Source organism: Paramisgurnus dabryanus, chromosome 3 (assembly GCF_030506205.2).
Source record: "Paramisgurnus dabryanus chromosome 3, PD_genome_1.1, whole genome shotgun sequence".
In the NCBI taxonomy this organism is placed as follows: Eukaryota; Metazoa; Chordata; class Actinopteri; order Cypriniformes; family Cobitidae; genus Paramisgurnus; species Paramisgurnus dabryanus.
The window spans coordinates 6,087,723-6,109,393 of NC_133339.1; the positions used below are offsets into that span (position 1 = coordinate 6,087,723).

General features: G+C 35.2%; 1 protein-coding gene across 2 annotated transcripts in view; it reads right to left on the reverse strand.

Moving 5' to 3' along the window:
• Positions 1 to 3,994, reverse strand: part of sts (steroid sulfatase (microsomal), isozyme S) — a 36,971-nt gene extending 32,977 nt beyond the window's left edge. The window contains exons 1-4 of one of the 2 annotated variants that reach the window (XM_073813784.1): positions 3,913 to 3,994; positions 3,356 to 3,512; positions 2,657 to 2,778; positions 2,307 to 2,429 (exon numbers count right to left, since the gene is read on the reverse strand). In XM_073813784.1, the coding sequence (XP_073669885.1) occupies positions 2,307 to 2,429; positions 2,657 to 2,778; positions 3,356 to 3,504 (394 nt within the window). In that variant the 5' untranslated portion in view covers positions 3,505 to 3,512; positions 3,913 to 3,994. Of the gene's footprint in view, positions 1 to 2,306; positions 2,430 to 2,656; positions 2,779 to 3,355; positions 3,513 to 3,624; positions 3,727 to 3,912 lie in introns of those variants that run through there. The other variant, XM_073813785.1, reaches the window with a different exon arrangement.
• Between the last annotated feature and the right edge of the window lie 17,677 nt (positions 3,995 to 21,671).

The following is a 21,671-nucleotide window of genomic DNA, read 5'->3' on the forward strand; positions in this document are numbered from 1 at the left end:
TGCTTCATAAGCAAATGTTACTGGATAACTGACTGGTCAGAACACGTTTAATCTGTACGTATTTTAGGATATTTTACGTAAATTTAGATACGTTTCGATCCTGCAATTACGTCCAGATAATACGTAAAAGCACTACAAATACGTAAAAGCACATACGTATATGACTGTTTTAGTTTACGTGTAAATATGTACGTTTTGTTTGTGAGACCAGGCTGGTCATTCACATCACCCCACGCGAGTTTGCGCCTATTCACGTCTTTGCATTGACTTTGTATTTAATCTACTTGCGCAAATCGTTGAATTTGTGTTTGATGTGTATGCTCCATTAAAAAAAAAAAACTATTTACATGGTTACTTTGGTGTCTAGGCCATAATATAATACCATATGTTAAACAAATATTACAATGTTTGCTAACAGATCTATAGATTTAACTCTATATAAATCTAGAGTTTTTGTCACTGGCATTTTAGCCCAGAGCTCTTGCCATTTCCGAATGTAACGACTGAGCCAGATCAGACACACGATAACTACTTATATTTCATAAATATAAGTGCAGACCTTCACCCAAAAAGCAAGCTAAGCCCAGGGGTCTGCAACACTAAAGAGTGACGTACAGTACATACAGGAATACAGTATTTTCTTTCAGTCATATGGTGATTGATCTGTGTTTTCTGTTAGATTTTGTAGATAAAGTCAGTGTCTTTTCTGACCTTAAGGTCTAAACTGCATCAGTTTGTCACATGAGCCTGGGTTTAGTGACCTCAGGTTAGCACACATTCTTATCCCATTTCAAGGGCATGTGTCAGTTGAACCTGGTTTATAAACCAATAATCCAGTTGTTACTAGTATAACAAAAGTCACTTCAATAGTAAAAGAGTTAAAGATTAGTTCGAACAGTTAAAGAGTTCAAGGTAAGATGTACCTAAACACAACCATTTTACAATGAAAATATTAAAACTGATAAGAATGTCCCAGCATGCAAACTACTTACATTTTGTGTTGTTTCAGTTAGAAATAATTCCTAATAATATATCTACTATCTACTTAATATTAAAAAAATCTTCAGATAGATTTAAATCTTCAGACTTCAAGTAGAACATGGTAAACATGGCTTTACTTCAGGTTTGACTTTATGTTGTGGTTATAGTGTTGTTTAATAAAAGAAAAAAAGAAATGCAATATAAATATTTACACAAATTACTTTATAATTAAATGAATAACAATTTAAAATAAATTAATAAAAAATATTTTAACAAGAAAACCCCAAAAGCCAGGGTTTAATAAAAACAAGCTAAACATAAAAAAAACGAGTGTACAAACAGTAGGCAACTAGCCAACTGTGCTTTATTTGATCGCAAATCCAGCTTGTAAACACAGGTAAAATATATTGTAGCTTGACACCTTGTAGACCCACTTAAAGGGCCAAAAACGATAATAAGTGCATGCCCACACCATGCATACAGAGCGTGCCCAGTTTCTGGTGATAAAATTGACTGTATATCCCACCGCTCCATAAAAAAAAGATAAACCTTGGGCTTTGGTCACTCAGGAGACATTTTACACAGTGAGTTATCTCTTTCTGTTATAGTAAAACTAGGGTAAGTAACCTCACAGCAATCTGCAACAGTCTCTGTTTTTATAGATTTTGCATAAACAACTTACTGCATCAGTATGTGTGTTTGGTTTAGAAATTCACCCCAAGAAATGCGTTATTTACACCAAGGGTTTTTAAACTTTATGAGGCCAGGAACCACCAAATATGATAATCCTTTTGTGAGGGACCCCCGATAGATATCGATAGATATAGATATTTTATGTATAACGATTATATAACTGGCTACACAGAATAATGCTGGATGTAAAAACATGTTAAGATACATTTTCAATTTCATTGTATTTGTACTGCACCAACTTTGACAATAAATCTTGTTTCATAGCAGCTTTACAAGGAATCTTGCCTTATAAACCCCCATAAGGGAGATATTGGGGAATGTAATAAGAAAAACACCCTATACAAAGCGAGTATTAAGGAATATATGTAGCACGAAATGAGACGTTAGCACCTACCTAATAAACACATTTTATTCAATTTTGCTTTTTCTTTGAAATTTTCTGAGAATCTCCTGGAGGCCCCTTGGGAGTCCTCGGACCCCAGTTTGAAAACCCCTGACTTTACACAATGCTATACCGACTGAACTACATGTGCATGAAGTTTATGCGCGTAACGATTTAGTTATATTGTGAACTATTTACTCAAACTAAATGCCACTTTGCACCAAATTGGTGTTAGAAGTACTCCGCTTACCAATTATAGCTGTAGCATAGCCTTGCTCTTTAGCAACCCTGGCCAAGGTGATTTCCTCAAGGGGAAGACCTCCCGACGATGCAGAGAAAAGATACACTCCAATTCGGCCATGCCCAACCATACCTATAAACAAAAAATTGATGTATACTCCCTGATAAACATACACCAAAGACATATCTGATAATAAAGACAGCTGAGTAGGTACAACAAGTATCATAAATGTATGCCCATCACATTATTATTATTATTATTATTATTAGTCCTACTACTATACTAATATTATTATTACTCAAACACAAAATAGTATTTTACTGCACTGCTATTAAAGGTGCAGGAGCTTCAGGCCTAACCTGATCGGATGGGGTATCTGCCTGTGAGGAACGCCGCCCTGCTGGGAGTGCATAGGGGAGCAGCAGCTATATGGTGGGTCAGTTTAACCCCTTCCTGGGCCAGTCTGTCTATATGAGGTGTCCTGCAGGCCAAAATAATCACAACACAATACAGACTTTATAAGAGGTGCCAGTGGTCCCGCTCACCCACCAAAATGTGTGACCATCTAAAAGGGAAGCCTTTGTTAACTCTCACAAAATCTCATGCATATTAAAAGTATAAATCTTATTAATTGAATCTTAATAAATATAAATTTGGCTAATGTTAATTGCTGCTAATAAAAGGGTTATTGGGTTCTCCAGGGTAAAAAGTAAATTGTTCTTACACAGCTAGTATCATTTAAAGGAATAGTTTACCCAAAACTGAAAATTGTGTCATTATTTACTCACTTTCATGTTGTTACAAACACAAAGGAAGATATTTTGAGTGTTATTGAGCGATATTTTAAACTCTATGCTACATCACTGACTAAATGTTTACATTACAATTTCAATGTTTCATTTGCAACACAGGTTTTTCTCAGATTTTACAAAATAAACGTAAAATATGATTACTTACATAGAAAAAGCCTTCAACACTAGGTTATGCCAAACACACGCTAGATAAAATTATGTGTAACAATTTATAATAAATAAATAAATGAATAAAACAGAATAAACCTAAGGGTTGTGTTCCCGTAGCAACCAAGATCTCCAATTCCTAAATCGTCCACCATCATCAAGACAAAATTAGGTCTTGTGGCCCTGTCTGGATCAGCTGCACATAAAACCAGACCAACAGTGCATAGGATCCATGTAAGGGATTTCATTGTGGACTCTGAAAGTGAAGGTAAGCTTGTTTATAAAAACATGCAAACGAATAACAAGATATGGTGGGTCTAGAGTGATTAATATCGCTGGAAGTTCTGAAAAATGCACAAAAACGCAACTGCAATGTAAGGTGTCTTCAACTTCACGGGGCTTTGCACAGACCGATAGGCAGCATTGGAATCGTCTCGCGGTACTTTGATGTCATACACCAGTCGGTATGCGCAGAGCCGCGTTGAACACATCCATGAAATCTTCATGTGGTTTAAAACATTTCACTAAAGTGCATCGGCTGCGCATGAACGTATCTCGCATATATATTTAAGTCACTACAAGCATTCTCAACATTTTTAAAAGTTAAATTATTTATTGCGTTTCAGATGCACCATAAACTTGGTATGCCGTCTTACCTGTTGCACCCTGGGACGAGAAAGAAACCCGACCTCTGAGAAAAGCGCTGTTTACGTTACAACATGCTGAACACACTTTTGAATGATGGTCATATGACACAAGGAAGTGAGGCACGTATCACGTGATGCGCCTAGTAGTTTCATTTGGTAAAGTTTGATCATTCCTAACCGTTTCGCAGCAAAAAAAACTTAACCAGTAGTGTAATACTTCTGTCTGGCTAGTGGCTAGTATATTTTCAGTGACTGCATCGGATGATCATATTATTTTTGTTATTATTTAAATAGTCTCTGATTTATTTATTTACTTTTGCATGTGTAAAAACTGTTTATTTACATCAGAGCGAAGAGATTATGCTAACAGAATACCGAGTTTATTTTCACCTCACATTTAAATAACACAAACACATTTGTAGAGAAACATTGCCCCCTATTGTATGTTTTTATATAGGCATACAGAGGTCAGTCATGCTTCTCGTGGTTTCTGGCTAGATCGGAAACAGCTACGGCCTAAATCTCGCGATATATTGGGTTTAGGGGTAGGATTAGAAAGGAAAAACATCTCTTATCAGGCGAGATTTCACGAGATTTTGGCCGTTGCTGTATCTCTTCTAGCCACAACTAATTCTGCGGTCTACCGTTTCAGGACAGGCAGATGACGACGATGTTATAAAAATCTTGTCAACATGTTTCCAGTGAAGTAACGCCAACATTTTACATACTGTTTAGATTTATCTTTTTACTAATGTTTAAGCTTGTTATCATTTTGGTCTTTGTGTTTCAGATCGCTACCCATGCATTTAATGATGGGAGAATCGAAGCTTCGGATCAACTGAACCAATTGCTTCAAAAAAATATATTCATTGTTTCGAAACGCTTGAAATACTTAAATATGGCGACACCTGCTGGTGAAAACGTTAAAAAAGCAACAAGATCAGCCAAACATTTGACCCCTTTTACAAAATAATTGCAAAGGTTTTTTTTTTAAAAACTTAATTATGCCATTAAATCAAATTGTATTCTGTGTTTTTCGTTTTATTCATGCAAACAGATTACACATAGCTCTCCTTTTAATTATGCACATGTTTGTCATTAAATCTGTCTAACAAATATGCAACATGTCAGAAGGATGAACTTGCATAATAAAACTGACCCGATTTCACCTTACCATATTAGACACCATTACGTTTTGATTGAGCAATGTTCTTTTAAAATGGAAACCTAAGGGTAAATAAATAAGTAAATTATCTTCATTCAAATATAGATACATCGTCCACAACACTGAGCTAATGTTACTTTGTAAAATTCATGTTTACAATTTGAACTATATCTGTCAGGGTTGACTGGTGAAAAGTTTGTACTTTGTATTCTTCACTCTAAATTAGTTATTTTTAACCCAATGCTGGGTAAATATTGAACAGAACACACGTTGGATTATAAATAAACCTATGCTGAGTTGTTATAACCCAACCATGAGTTGAAACAACCCAGCATAGGTTAGGTATTAAACCAACATGTGTTCTGTCCAATACTGTATTTACCCAGCATTGGTTAAAAATAAATCAGAATTTAGAGTGAAGAATACAAAGCAAACTCTTCAAAAATCACAATGTTAAAGGTTACAGGGTACGATGGCTACAAGACGAACTGGCACAATTATCAAACACAAGGGCAATAAATAGAGGAGCAAATGATGAGGTGAGGACCAAGAAACCATATTAAGATAATTAATAAACAAGACGAGGGGGCAAGGTCACAAGATGACAGGAGAGCACATGGCAAAACAAAACAAATGAGAATAATGTTTATTGTGTGGTTATTGAAAAAGCAATAAATAAATATGAAATAAGGCCACATATATAAACTATATATACCTGAACCTGTTTAAGGTTTTGCCAAAAGACTGAATGATTTAGGCCACTGGGAATTTGGTTCAGAGATTCATGTTTTAGTGATTGAGCAATTCTGAAACTGTAAATTGCAGGCAATTGTGGTGCTGAAAATATAGGCAAACTAAACAGTTACATAGAATAAAATTATAAATGTCATGAATGTATCGTACAGTATGACTTTAAAAGGAAATAATGTTGTGTCGTTTACTCATTTACATAATGCATGATTAATGTATTTGCATAATTTGGTTATTTTGTATATTGCGAGGCACCTGAGGACAAGATTTAAACATAAGAAAAGATTACACAAGATGAAATTACTGCAATGATTTAATAACTATTACAGACAAAGAGGATATATGGATAACTCGCATCACATAAACCTAGTGAAGTATTCACTTCAGTCTTTAACAGATTTATATTTCTCTGCTATAATAGATCTGTTCCTAATCCATGATCTAGTTCAACAAAAAATTGTTCAACCACTATATTGCCATTGCAGGTATTCAGTCATAACAGTAAAACTGCTTTTGCTTGTCAAAATTGTCCTTTAAGTTTATTTGTTGGTTCATACTATATGTATTTGATAATTTCTTATGTTTCTGTCAGACAAGTGCTCTCCACTGTTTTTAGACCTGTTTTTATTGCTGTTTATATCTGAATCATTTCATTTTTCCCTTCACTGTTGGTGGTGAAAAGATCTAGTGTCAAGCTAAGACGTGGCAACGTTTACATATAGATTTTACATATAGAGCTGTGGTCATTTAGACAGCACCAAGGAGTAAAAAAAAAAAGATGTCATCATCTTTAAATGTGTGATCTGGTGTCCAAGTGCCTTAAAATACTCAAATTGTGCATGCAAAAATATAGCAAAAAATAAATAATCCAGGACAAAAAATGCAAACTTTAACATTTTTTAATTATTCAATTATTCCACCTGGCCTCAAACTGACAGCTTATTATTTAAATGTTATTTTAGTACTTGAGTCCTACTTTGTTGTAGGCCTATCCTAATTTGTTGATACAATGGGAATAAATTACATTTCTAGGGTTTTATTATATTCTTGATCTTTTAAGGTCATGGCCACCTGACAGAGGGTTTAAAGATGACATATAATCTGATAATTTAATTTGTTCATCTCCAAATCAATTTAAATACTCACTGATCTGTGACAGTCACCTATCTCAATGTTTTCAGTTGTTCTCGTCCTAAATTTATTTATTGCTTTTGAAAATAACAGGTAAGCATATTTTATCATCTTCCTTTTAGACTAAATGAACAGTTAAGCTTTTAACACCATAGTTTCCTCAAAACTCATCCTCCTGTTTTAAACAAAAGGTCAAGAACATTTGGCACAATTGTAATCAGCTTGATTACAGATGTTGATGAGTTTTCCCATAGAAGAAAAATTATTATCTAATCTAATGTTTTTTTTTCCATTGAGTGATCATTTGCATACATTACTAACAAATGTAAAGTTGGTGTTAACATATAAAGTGTGTTTTAGGAGAGTGTTGACTGACTCGCCTTCACAAGAAAGATGAAGATTGTCGTGTTTGCTCTTCTTCTTCTGTCAGCTCATTGTGAGCTGACAACAGCTCTGATAAGAAAACACTTTAATTTTAGTAATGCCAAAACATGGACAGATGCTCAAAATCACTGCAGAGACTACTATGTAGACCTTTCCAGATTCGACAGCTGGGGGGAACTTACAGCGTTAAAGGATTACCCAGACAGCTGGATTGGTCTGCGACGGATCTCTGCAAACAACTGGGAGTGGAGTGATGAAAGCAATTACAGTTTAATCATCTTGGAAGAAGACCAATCAAATGATCCAGCTGAATATTTCTGCGGTCTAGCTAAAAATGGCAAATTGTATAAATACCCCTGTATGGAGTCACTCCCTTACTTCTGTTACGAATGGGACACTGAACTGATTGCGGTTAAAGAGAATAAGAGCTGGGAGGACGCGTTACAATACTGCAGGACTCATCACACTGATCTGGCCAGTCTGCCAACATATTTACATTTCATGCAAGCCAAACAAACCACTGCTGAGACATCAAGTGTATGGACAGGTCTACGGTTTATGGCAGGCTCATGGTTCTGGTTAAGTGGGGCGCATCTGAGACACCATCTGAGGATCCAGCTGCCAGACTGTCCTGCCAATAACTTCTATTGTGTATCTCTAAACCTGAAAAATGAGAGCTGGGAGAACAGAGACTGTATGGAGGAACTTAACTTTGTGTGCTATTAGAGAGGACGGTAAGTGAAGTTATGCTGTAGGTATCTCAGACTATAAAAGGGTTAACAATAAATAGTTCTTTAAAGAACCTTGACTTAATGGTTCTATGGGGAACCAAACATTTATCTTGTATAGCATTGATATGAATAACCATATATCACCTTCACTTTTAACTTTGTAGGTTATGTTAATGAAGTTATGCATTCATACTCTGTGTGGATATTCAGTGTTTATTATGCACTGATTGACTGTACAGTACAATATGATTTAGCCAACTCATAAAATACGTATGAATTGCCATCAGATAGCGTTGGTTGCCTCGGTTCGCGACAATAATTCAGGTAAGACAATTACACATAGATAATGAATACATGTTTACCCGGTGGTACCTTTGATTAAGTTGTCACTGTAAATTCAAGGGTATATTAATGGCTGCCTGCTACTATTTCTCCTAACTTGGACAGAGGTACATAGGATTATATCATTTCTGTGTACATTCTGTAAAAGCCTAGCGCAGGATTGTCTCCTCGTCGTTTAGTGCATTTCATTGCACAACAACTATTCAGTATTTAGGCTAAACTTAAAAAATCATTCACTTTTTTTAACTTACGATCGATGGGAGATTAGAGGGGCGTTCCTCTAAGTGAGTGACGACACATGAAAACTATCAATGGGATGTTATTCAATACTGATAATCTTGTACAATATAATGTTGAGCTTCTCCTTGTTTATTATCATAATTTATAATGTTTTTGTCTTTTTTTTAAGGCTCCAAAAAGACCACAACAGAAAAGATGACAAATAAAGAAATGTGTATATCTATGTATATAGATATTTATTTAAAATGATAAACTAAAATTGTAAATATGCAAAACTTAGCATCTGACAACTTATGTAGAAGTAGTGCATATTTAAACTGAATATGAATTTTTGTGTATTGTTAAAGAACATAAAAATGCTATTACTCTTTAATCCTTCATTGTAAAACTTTAAAGTAAAGTACATTTTGTTAAAAATAATTGATGCATTTGCTAACATGAACTTAGCTAACAGTGAACAATAGATTTCATTGACATTTATTAATATTTGCCAATACAATTGTTTATGCTAGTTCATACTCATGTTTACAGTTACAGCTTTTGATTTTAAAAATGTATTAGGAAATGTTTAACTAATGTTAACGAATACAAGCTTATTGTGTTAACATGTGAAGGCATCTTGTAGAATGAAACCCTTAAATAAAATAAATGATTAAAATAATAATGCCACAAAATGAATTTGGCTTATAATAAGTATGAAGAAGTATGAATTTTATAAAAAAAAAACATATGTTTAGGAATTGTATGCATGTATCTATTAAAAATATGTTTTGTTAATTGTTTATGAGTTTGATAAGAATTGAGATAACAGAAATTACCATCACATGTTAAATCTGATTCACATGAAGATAACTGCATGAATTATATTCAATAACTGAGAAAAGGAATAATAAAAAACAGCTGCTGCATAGTGTCACTTACAAGGTCTTATATGAAAAAAATCCTTGCCCTTTGATTTCCAGATAAAATCAAATAAAAGCAAACGTTTGAATGTGTCTTATAGTATTAAAGTATTATAGCATCTAAGCAACATTTAAACTACACTTTACAATGAGGTTCCAATTCCTAATGTGGCCATTATTATTAAGTAGGTGACAATCATGTTTAACATAATAAACACTTTACTGTTGTTTTACTACACTATTATAAAGGATGTGTTAATTTTTAAATTATTTTAAGGATGTGTTAATTTTAACACATCTTTGTGCGTTAAGCTTTAACACATAGTGTGTCATTTTGTGTTGATTTTGTGTTGTTTTGTGTTGAAAATGTGTTGTTTCAATAATAACACAGAGATGGGTGTATTTTAGGACAATGCATTTAGTGTGTTGTCCCAGAATCAACACCAATGTGTTGTTTTTTACACATACATGATAAAATGCACAGCCTGATTCTTGTTGTTTACTTATTTAATGTAAAAGATTGTACTTAACACAACAAATTCATTATTAGAAAGGTCTAAGGCTCAAGCATTTGTATTTGATCTTTATTTTATTTAGAATAAATTACAGAGACAGTAATGTCTTAATTTGTCTCACAAGTTATGAAAACCGGAGTCCATACCTGAAAAATGAAATATGACCCTCAGTTGCTGTCAATGAGGAAAATCGCATGCATGGTCGTCATGTAAGCACTTTACAAAAGCAACATCCTTCAGGGCTTTGGTTCAAAGGCGTGCATAGATTGATTTTATAAGTTTACTTCAAATTTCTAAAGAAATTAGTAATATTTCTTCAATTTTATTCCAAACCTGGCAATATGAGCCACTGGTTCCTAAACTGTCATTTACACTAGTGTTTTTATTCATACGTGAAGCCTGAGGGCACCCTTGTGCACTCTGCACAGAGACAGTGCAGAATTTACACATGAAAAAAAAACGCTTGGGTGCATTTCAGCATGTACACCCTTATAAGGGCATGGGCACCATACAAGTAAATATGTTTTAATAACGGATAAAACAAAAAGACAATAAACTCAATTGGGATTATATATGGTATATCTGTGTTCTTCCAGTCTTTGTCGGGTATTTTTATAAAAATACAGTATATTTATGCAACGCTTAATATCAACATAGCCTTTAACACTGTGCAGAATATAAAAAAAGAGTGTATTATCAGCTCACATAAGGTTATTTAAAGCACTCAACTTCTGATATAAAGTGAGTTTGGAGCAAAAACAGCAGTGTGTTTTAGCTATGAAAAATAGGTTTTAGGAATCATTTCAAATGGTAAAGCTTATTAAAATGTTTATTTTTGTGTCAAATGTTTATGAGTGGTTATTGAAAAAGCAATAAATAAGTCACTGAATTAAGGCCACATATAAACCATACTGTATATGAACTACCTGAACCCGTTTAAGGTTTTGCCAAAAGACTGAATGATTTAGGCCATTGGTCATTTGGTTAAGGTAACCATGGTTAAGCTACCAGTCTCACAGAGGTTCGTGATATAGTCACGTAAATTTTTGATTTTTTTTTTTTTTGATATTATAATGAATTTCCGCAGTTTTACGTGATCATATAACGAATTTCTGTTTTCGTGTGATGATCATGTATTGGTTACTCAACTGCTTTTTACTATTTGCAAACCATTGTTGCTTCAGTTTAGGGTTAGATTTGGTGTTTGCATTAGAATGTCACTTTGTGTATTGGTTTATGCTATTTTTTCTGATTTACTTCTTTATATGTCGCCTGGCATTAGGGTTAGAGTTGGGTAAGGATGACATTTTATGTATATAACGAAATTTCATGAAACTGGGTTGATTGAGTGATTAAGCAATTCTGAAACTGTAAGTACTGAAAATATACTTAAACTAAACAGTTTAATATAATACATAAACATCATGAATGTATTGCATTACTTTAAAAGCAAATAATGCCCTTAGATAGAAAACTCTGTTGTGTCGTTTACTCATTTACATAATGCGTGATTAATGTTTTTGCATAATTTGGTTGTTTTCTATATTTCGAGGCACCTGAGGACAAGATTTAAACATTGGAAAATTTTACAAAATAAAATAACTGCAATTATCTAATCATTACCACTGAGAAATAGAGGATATGAATAACTTGCATCACATAAACGTACACAACTAGTACGTTTTCACTTCAACAAGTACAGTATTCACTTCAGTCTTAACCAGATTTATATTTCTCTGCTATCCGTGATCTAGTTCAACAAGAATATTGTTCAACAACTACATTGTCATTGCAGAAATTCAGTCATGACAGAACTGCTGTTTTCTGTCAAAATTGTATTTTAACTTTATTTTCTGGTTCATACTGTATATCTTTGATAATTTTAGACCAATCCAGACCACTTGGCTATTTTTATATCAATCTGAAATATTAAATTTTCCACTTCAGTGTTGGTGATATAAGATTTAGTGTCAAGCTAAGACGTGGCAACATTCACATGTAGATTTTAAATATAGAGCTGTGGTCATTTAAGGAGCACCAAGGAGTAAAGACGTCATTATCTTTGGTGTCTCAAGATACCCAAATCATGCAAAACTATTGCAAAATCTAAGAAAAAATCAGGAGAGCAGACATGCAAACCTAAACATTTTAATAGGCAAATCATGGAATAGGCAAAACATTTTAGGTGAAATAAAGAACCACTGTCACAACGCCTTTTTATTTAGGCATAAACAAGCCATAACATTGAAATATTAATAATATTCCTATAACAATCTCGGTCTCAACACATTATTGTTTCATATCTGCACTTTAAACAATTCTTACTGGCAACTAGCTGCCAGTAACTTGGTGCAGATTTGACATTTATGTTATTTACTGGCAACAGTTTGTTCAAAGTTAAATGAACGTGAAACATTTTCAGTCTTTATCTTCTACAGTAAGTTACTGGCAACCAACTGCATAATTACAGCAAATTGTTACTGTGTGGCCTCAAACTGGCAGCTTATTATTTAAACCTTATTTTAGTACTTGAGTCTTACTTTGTTGAATCTTAATTTGTTGATAAAATGGGAATAAATTACATTTCTAGGGTTTTATTACATTCTTGATCTGACAGAGGGTTTAAAGATATAATCTGACAATTTAATTTGTTCATCTTCAAATCAGTTGAAATACTCATGACAGTCACTTATCTCAATCTTTTCAGTTGTTCTTGTCCTACTTTTATTTATTGCTTTTAAAAATAACAGCTAAGCATTTTTTATCATCTTCCTTTTAGACCAAATGGACAGACAGTTAAGCTTTTAACACCATAGTTTCCTCAAAACTCATCCTCCTGTTTTCAATGAAAAGTCAAGAACATTTGGCACAATTGTCATCAGCTTGATTTACAGATTTTGATGAGTTTGCCAATAGGAGAAAAATTATTATCTAATCGAATTTTTTTTTTTGATTGATTGATCATTTGCATACATTACTAACAAATGTAAAGTTGGTGTTAACATATAAAGTGTGTTTTAGGAGAGTGTTGACTGACTCGCCTTCACAGGAAAGATGAAGATTGTCGTGTTTGCTCTTCTCCTCTCAGCTCATTGTGAGCTGACAACAGCTCTGAAAAGACAACACTTTTATTTTAGAAATGTCTCGACATGGACACGAGCTGAAAGTCACTGCAGAGCCTACTATGTAGACCTGTCCAGTGTTGACAGCAAGGAGGAAATTAGAGCGTTAAACGCTAAACGCGGAGTTAGTGGTTTCAGCTGGGTTGGTCTGCAACAGATCTCTGCAAACAACTGGCAGTGGAGTGATGGAGGCAATAGCAGTTTTATCATCTGGGCAGGTTGGCAACCAACTGGTCAAAGCACTTATAAATGCGGTGCAATTAATAAAGGTCGTTTGTATAGATGGCCCTGTAGGTATTCATTCCCTTACTTCTGCTACAAGTGGGACACTAAACTGATTGTGGTTAAAGAGAATAAGAGCTGGGAGGACGCGCTACAATACTGCAGGACTCATCACACTGATCTGGCCAGTCTGCCAACAGATTTACATCTCATCCAAGCCAAACAAACCATTGGTATTACATCAACTGTGTGGACAGGTCTACGGTTTATGGCAGGCTCATGGTTCTGGTTAAGTGGGGCGAATCTGAGATACCATTTGGGGATCCAGCTGCCATCCTGTCCTGCCAATAACTTATATTGTGTATCTCTAAACCTGGAAAATGAGAGCTGGGAGAACAGAGACTGCATGGAGGAACGTAACTTTGTGTGCTATTAAAGAGGAGGGTGAGTGAAGTTATGCTGTAGGTATCTCAGACTATAAAAGGGTTAACAATAAATAGTTCTTTAAAGAACCTTTTACTTAATGGTTCTTTGGGGAACCAAAAATATCCCTTGTATAGCATTGATGAATAACCATATTTTACCTTCCTTTTTAACTTTGTAGATTATGTCAATGAAGTTATGCATTCATACTCTGTGTGGATATTCAGTGTTTGTTATGTGGCTGCCTATAAAAACCCATGCCGCACTGTTCGTTTTTAAAGAGACCAAAAAAGACGCATTTCGTTTCCAAGCGTTTAAAACACGTTTGGTGTGATTGGCCTCTTAACAGATCAATTTTCCATCTGTTTTAAGCCGCGAATATTTAAATAACTTCTTAACGAAAAATAAATATATGAACAAAAACTACACGTTTTGGACACTTTCGATTATACACAGCACCCCATTGCATATTTTATAACAAATAATATTAATGAAAAACACTAAAGTTCAGTCTGAGCAGAAGTTAATTACAACAAATGATCTAATAAAGGTGCAAAATAATTTGCAAACATTGCATTTTCACTCTTTCGCATCATTTTGCATTTTCACATGACTATACTTTTTAGCTAACTTTAGCAGTTAGTGTAACTAATCACTGTAATGGGTTACCTCAGCCTGATCTCACGAGAATTCGTACATTTGCACGAGTTGGCTGATTCGTATGAATTCATACAAAGTTAATCGTGCAAAAACGTAAGATTATCATAAAAAAAATAACGAAACTCAACCCCTAGCCCCAACGTTAAAGGCAAATCGTAGTACGCAAATCGTACAAAAATATACGAATGTGGTCATATGAATTAATACGAATTAGCCAACTCATAAAATATGTACAAATTGCCATGAGATAGCGTTGGTTGCCTCGGTGCTCAACAACAATCCAGTTAAGATAAGTATGCATAGATAATGAATACGTGTTCTTGTTAGGGAACTTTTGATTGATCGCCACCTGTCATTGTTTCTCCTTACTAGGATAGAGGTACATACATATCACAAAATTCACAAATGTCTCTTTTCTGGGTTTTCGGCATTCTGTAAAAGCATAGCGCAGGATTGTCCCCTCGTCGGTTAGTGCATTTTATTGTACAACAACTATTCAGTATTTAGGATAAACGAAAAAAATCATTCACTTTTTAACTTACGATCAATGGGAGATTAGAGGGTCATTCCTCTAAGTGAGTGACGACACATGACAACTATCAATAGAATGTGTTGTGGAATGTTATTCAATACTGATAATGTTGTACAATACAGAATGTTGATCTTCTCCTAATTTATCATCATAATTTCTAATGTGTTTTTTTTTTCTTTTTTAAAGGCTCTAAGAAGACCACAACACAAAAGATGACAAATATTGAAATAAGAAGTTATGTCTTATTAAAATTAAACTTGCAAAGCATAGCATCTGACAGCTTATGTAGAAGTAATGCATATTTAAACTGAATATGAATTTTTGTGTATTTTTAAAGAACATAAAAATGCTATTATTCTTTTTTCTTTCGTGGTAAAACTTTACAGTAAATTAAATTTTGTTAACAATAATTGATGCATTTGCTGACATGAACTGAACTAACAGTGATCAATATATTTAATTGACATTTATTATTTTTTTTTAAAATGTAAGTTAATGCCAACATAATTGTTTATGTTAGTTCATACTAATGTTAACAGTTACAGCTTTTGATTTAAAAAATGTATTAGTATGTTGAACTAATGTTAACAAATTCAAGCTTAATATAAAGTGTAAACCCATTTGTTTATTGTGATTTTATTAACCTCAGCATAGTTTTGATTTATTTAATCCTGTATTTTAACCAATTAGTGATGATGCATAAAATGTACTGAAGTTATTGAATGCTGAAAAAATAATATGCTGTTATATGCACTAACAGTCATGTGTGTAACCCAAAGGGAGGCTTGTTATTATTGAGTAGATAGCAGTTATATATTACATGATAAAATATTAGATATGTGAGGTGGATGCAATGAAAGAGACCCGAATGGAGAGCGAACCGAAGACACAGGTTTCAGGGAAGATATCTTGAAGACTGAGAAAGCTTTAAAATAAAATAAGATAAAAAAAAACACAAAATGAATTTGGGTTATAATAAGTATGAATTTTATAAAAAACTTATGTTTAGGAATTGTATTCATTTATCTATAAAAAATAATGCTTTGTTGTTTATGAGTTTGATAAGAATTGAGATGACAGAAATTACCATCATGACATCCATCAATTGAACAGCATTTTCTCACATGGTGGGATATTCCTTAGGGTTTGTTTGGCAAAAAGGGGGTGGGGCAGTGGACGGTGTACAGTGCGGGGTGGAGACTGAAGGCAGTGGCTGTGTTTTGGTGACATAGCACCTTTATGGAAGTAAAAACGAACTGTTTTATCTCGCAGCTACTTCAAGCAGACTGGGTGCATTTGACTCTTAAATGACTGTTTTTAAACTTATATGGTACTTACATAGCCCCTAGACCTCAGTTATCATAAAAAAACCCACAAAAATTCAGATTTGACAATATGGGACCTTTCATATTAACTAATAAATGCTGCAGTGCAGTTGATTATTAGATTCATGTTAACATGTAAATAAAACCTCTTAGTGATCAAAATTCATTGTGTAGTCTGATTGTTGTTTACACTGTTAGACTTAACTGTAATTTCTACAGTTACTTATCACAAAATGCCCAGTAAAATACCATCATTTTCTTTTCCAATTCATTACTGTAATATGCATTGCATTATGGGTATTAACATTTACATTACAGTGATTTACTGCATGTTTTAAATTTGCGGTAGACTGCTGTAAAACAACAGCAGTAGTGCTACTGTAGTTGAATAAAACAGTGTTATAAAAGCATATAAAATGGAAAAAATATTTCTATGAAATTAAATAAATTTTATTTGTTATGCTTTAAGCAGTAAAGCAAATTTCAAAATGTGAATTGTTTTTCAGCAGGGTAAATCATTTATTGAGAATTGTATAGAAACAAGAAAGGGATTATGGATAAATGCTTGACAGTCAGATTTGAATTTGACCTCAAGACTCTAAAACACTAGTGACGCCAAGATTTCACTCCTCGGAGGGTCGGGATAATGACAGAAGAGACTACTTGGGGAGTGTAGCGAGTACATTTTATCAAATGACACTGTGGCACTTTTATGGACCTATGACATGGGCGACCCAGGTTCAATTCCCCTATAAGGATGTATATTTTTTTTAAACTAGGTTACCGTAAGGGTATTATATTATAAAATGGAACTGCGGTAAAGGCATTATACTGTAATAAACATGTACAGTTATGGTACTGTAATGGGGCAGTTACAGTAACTCACTGGCAACACGTTGTCAGTGAGTTACCGCATATATACAATAAAAAAATCTAACAGTGATACTTATTTAATGTAAAATATTGTAACACCACAAACAATACATCATTAGAAAGGTCTAAATACAAGCATTTCTATTTGATCTTTATTTTATTTAGAATAACAATGTGAATAGATCAGTTAACTTATTGATTTCATGACTGCTAACACTTTCATACATATACATGACGTTTGCAACAACAACATATAGTTCTCAAAATTAACTTGATACTCGCTGTTTTGTAAAGTTAATAATATTTTCCTAACTTCCCTATTTTAGTTTGATGTGTTATGCAATTGTTTACATTTACATAATGCCAAGAAAAGAAAGAATAAAAAACACCAGAAAATAAATAAATACATTTGATTGTTATTTGTCGTAATTTTTTTTATTTATCTTTTTAGTCCGTCAGCCCCTGCCCCTGTGGATGTCTGTGCACGCCAATGTGAGCTACAAATATGTTAGCTACAAATCAACAGGAAAACAAAAGTTTGCAAGACAACAATAGCATATAGCATATAGCCCGCTAGCACCCACACGATGGAGGCTGAAGCTAGCATTTTCCGATCTAATGGCGGATTCATCTGATATATGCTTTTCTGACCTATCCTCACCTGAGCCAGAGCTGCCAACTTCTGAGTTCAGCTTGGAGTGAGATTTTTTTTTTTTTGGGGGGGGGGGGGGGGGGGGGTTGTGGTAATAATTTTTTATATAAGTCCTAACCATTTGCCAATTGATAATAGTGTGGATTTTAGCTATTTCTGTGTTAAATAGTTGGAAAAGACTGCGTTAAAATGGTTCAATACAAATCGAATCATATTTTAGAAATTAAATTGAAATAAAAGCTTTTACTGAGTTTAAATGCCTGAGATTAGAGTCTTTACTATTGTTTTATACACTTTTGCTTTCCTTCTGATAAAAGTGCCAAAAAAGTTCTTAAAATCTAATGAATACTGGTCTCTGTAAAATGTATAACTGCAGATGACAGCAGCTTTGATTCAGTTTATCCAGTGAGAAAGAGAAGCGTAAAGTGATGATTTGTGATTGGTGATAGAGGACTGTCACAATCAAATAAACCAAATTAGTAGTTTATATTAAACTAAAGCAAGAGATAATGTGTACGTCAAGACCATATAATTATATTTCGTATATATTATTGTTTATAGATGTCAAATATAAATTGACCTTTTTCTCTTTTATTAAAACCGGTCACCGCAAACATCACGCAGGCTTGTACTGCTTGCAAACATACACACGTGACGCGAGTGATGGTTGATTAAAATTGCTGTTTTCTGAGGGTATCTGCGTGCGTGGAATCCGGGCAATTCTCTGCTTTTCATCCAGACCTTGACGCTTTGTGTGTTCGACTGGTGCGGAGCTGACTGATCGGCGTATGACATCAGAGTAACGCGAGAGCAAAGGTAAAGGCGGACCCTTTTGTAACATTTCGACTTGCTCTCGCGGTACTCTGATGTCCTCGCTGCCGAACTTCCTGCGCAGCGCCACATAAAGTGAAATGCTCTTTGACTCTTTGCAGCAAAGTACCAGCACCATGAGAAGTGGTGGCACATAAGACAGTGAAGGTACGCTAAAATATAAAAGTGTCAATACTGTGAGCACTGCTTTAGCTACTTACATCGTGCGTTGCTCTTTCACCATCGCGCAGCCGCGCACTCGCTCTCTGTAGTTTGTAGCTGGCGCTTCGGCATTTGTAGACAATAACTCCACCTTCTTTGATTTGATTCGCCTTCGCATCATTTTGACTTTGACGAGCGCTTTATGCTGTTTGAGGCACGCCAGATAGAGATAGGCGTTTTACAGTATTTACAGTTAGGTATTTTTATAAAATTATTTAATGTCTTTTATTAAACTCAATGGGAATCTAAATGGTGGGCACGAGCCTGCTTGAGAAAATGGATGTGTGGCGTGAGAGCGTGAGAATGGGGTCAATTGCGTGAGTCTCACGGCGAATGCGTGAGAGTTGGCAGCTATGCCTGAGCGGGAAGCTGTGGAGGAGTTGTTTCCCGGTTTTAGCAGATCCAAGGCGAGGTACAGCGCCCACTTCAGCCTGCCTTCCGACGTCCACAAGCGAGCAACAAACATGCATTCCACGCGATGCAGCTTCACGGACCGTGAACGACATGAAAGCGATCGGGAAGCTGTGGAGGAACCGCTGCCCGGCCTTCGTAGATTCGGCAAGCCAAACATCACCCTGGCCCCAGACGTTCGCAGGCGACCGAGGCGTGTCACAACCGAACACCCCACGCGATGCAGCTCCGGGGACCGCGTTCGGGTAAACGAAGACGCCATCGCCCAGCATGAAAGCGGTAAGACTCCGCTTGTTATTGTAAAATGTACTACTTGCCACATGTATAGTTTAGCTTCTGCTGTTAGCATAGAGGGGTTTACATGCACTAAGTGTATTGAAGTATTAAGGTTAACTGAGAAGGTTGCTGAACTAGAATCGCGCATCCGAACGCTAGTTGAGGATAGCAAAACCGCTAATGTTACTGTCGCAAATAATCTATCGAGCGAAAAGACTAATGGCTCGGTTCCGACATCAGATGCTAATATAAATATTACAAATACTGTATCGAGCGCGCATAGTGTTTATCAAAATACACATGGCTCGGTTCCGTCATCAGAGTCAAGTCGGCGGTCAAACTGGGTGACTGTTAGGCGGCATAGTCATATAAGGCGTCCTTCTAAGACCCATAACGTAACGACAATTTCTAACAGATTGGATCCCCTAAGGAGTATACCAGCTGAAACACCTTTTAAAAGTGCCCTGGTCATTGGAGATTCTATACTCAGGAACACTAACATTGAGGCACCAAACACCATAGTCGACTGTATACCGGGAGCCAGAACGTCTGACATTAGATCCAAACTTAAAGTGCTGGCTAATGCTAAGCGGAAGTTTTCTAAGATTGTTATTCACGCCGGCACGAATGACACTAGGCTCCGCCAGTCGGAAATCACCAAAGATAATATTAAGGAGATGTGTGAAATTGCAAAAACAATGTCAGACAATGTAATATGCTCTGGTCCCCTCCCCGCCTACCGGGGAGATGAAACACATAGTAGATTAGTGTCTCTCAATGGATGGATGTCAAAGTGGTGCCCTCAGCATAACGTAGGGTTCATAGACAATTGGAAGCATTTCTGGGGAAGACCATTTCTCCTAACCCGAGATGGCCTTCATCCGTCATCGGAAGGAAGTGCTATACTCACTAAAAATCTGATCAATAGTCTTAATTCTGATATAGTATGACTATCCAGGGCCCAGGTCAGGAAACAGATGGATCGGCTTAACCGTCCATCTGTTAGCTGCCGTGATATGTCAAGATCACATATATCCCAGCACTTCGAGTCAATCTTACCGAAATATCAGCACAATTCAACTGTATCTGTTCCCCGAACAAATAAATACAGGGCACCGCTTGTTACATCTGGTACAAATCTGATTCAAATAAAATTAGAAAACAATACATTAACAGATGAATCTCGAATCTTAAAATTCGGCCTTCTTAACATTAGATCGCTTACCAATAAAGAACGTATTGTCAATGAAATAATTACAGACCAAAACTTAGATGTACTCTGTTTAACAGAAACCTGGCTTAAAGCAGACGACTACATTAGTTTAAATGAATCCACCCCACAAGACTATTATTATAAACACGAACCTCGATTAAAGGGGAGAGGGGGTGGTGTAGCTACAATATACAACACAATGTTTAAAGTAAACCAAAAATCTGAGCTAAAATTTAAATCATTTGAAGTAATGTTGTTAAATATGGAAATAACTGATCGTAACCACAAACAGCTTTCTTTTGCTTTAGCGACAATCTATAGACCACCGGGCCACCATGCAGATTTCCTTAATGAAATAGCAGATTTCCTATCTGAGCTTGTAGTCACTGTAGATAAAGCTCTTATTGTTGGTGATTTTAATGTCCATGTGGACAACCCAAAAGACGCATTAGGACGTGCGTTTATAGATGTTCTAAATTCTCTCAATATTAGACAAAACGTGACAGGGCCAACGCATACTCGTAATCACACATTAGACTTAATTCTGTCACTCGGACTCAATATTAATGACGTCGAAATATCACCTCAGAGTGATGCAGTTTCTGACCATTACCTTGTGTCATACACTGTACTTCTAGATAGGATCACTCAATCTACAACATGCTACCGACTAGCCAGAACAATAATTTCCACCACTAAAGATAGCTTTATTAGCACTCTTCCAGACCTGTCCCAAATGAAACATGTAGCAGATAACTGTGACGATCTAGATATTGAAATAGAAAACCTAAACAATGTCTGTTCTAACACATTGGATGCCGTTGCTCCCATTCGAAAAAAGAGATTCAAAGAAAAACCGCCAGCTCC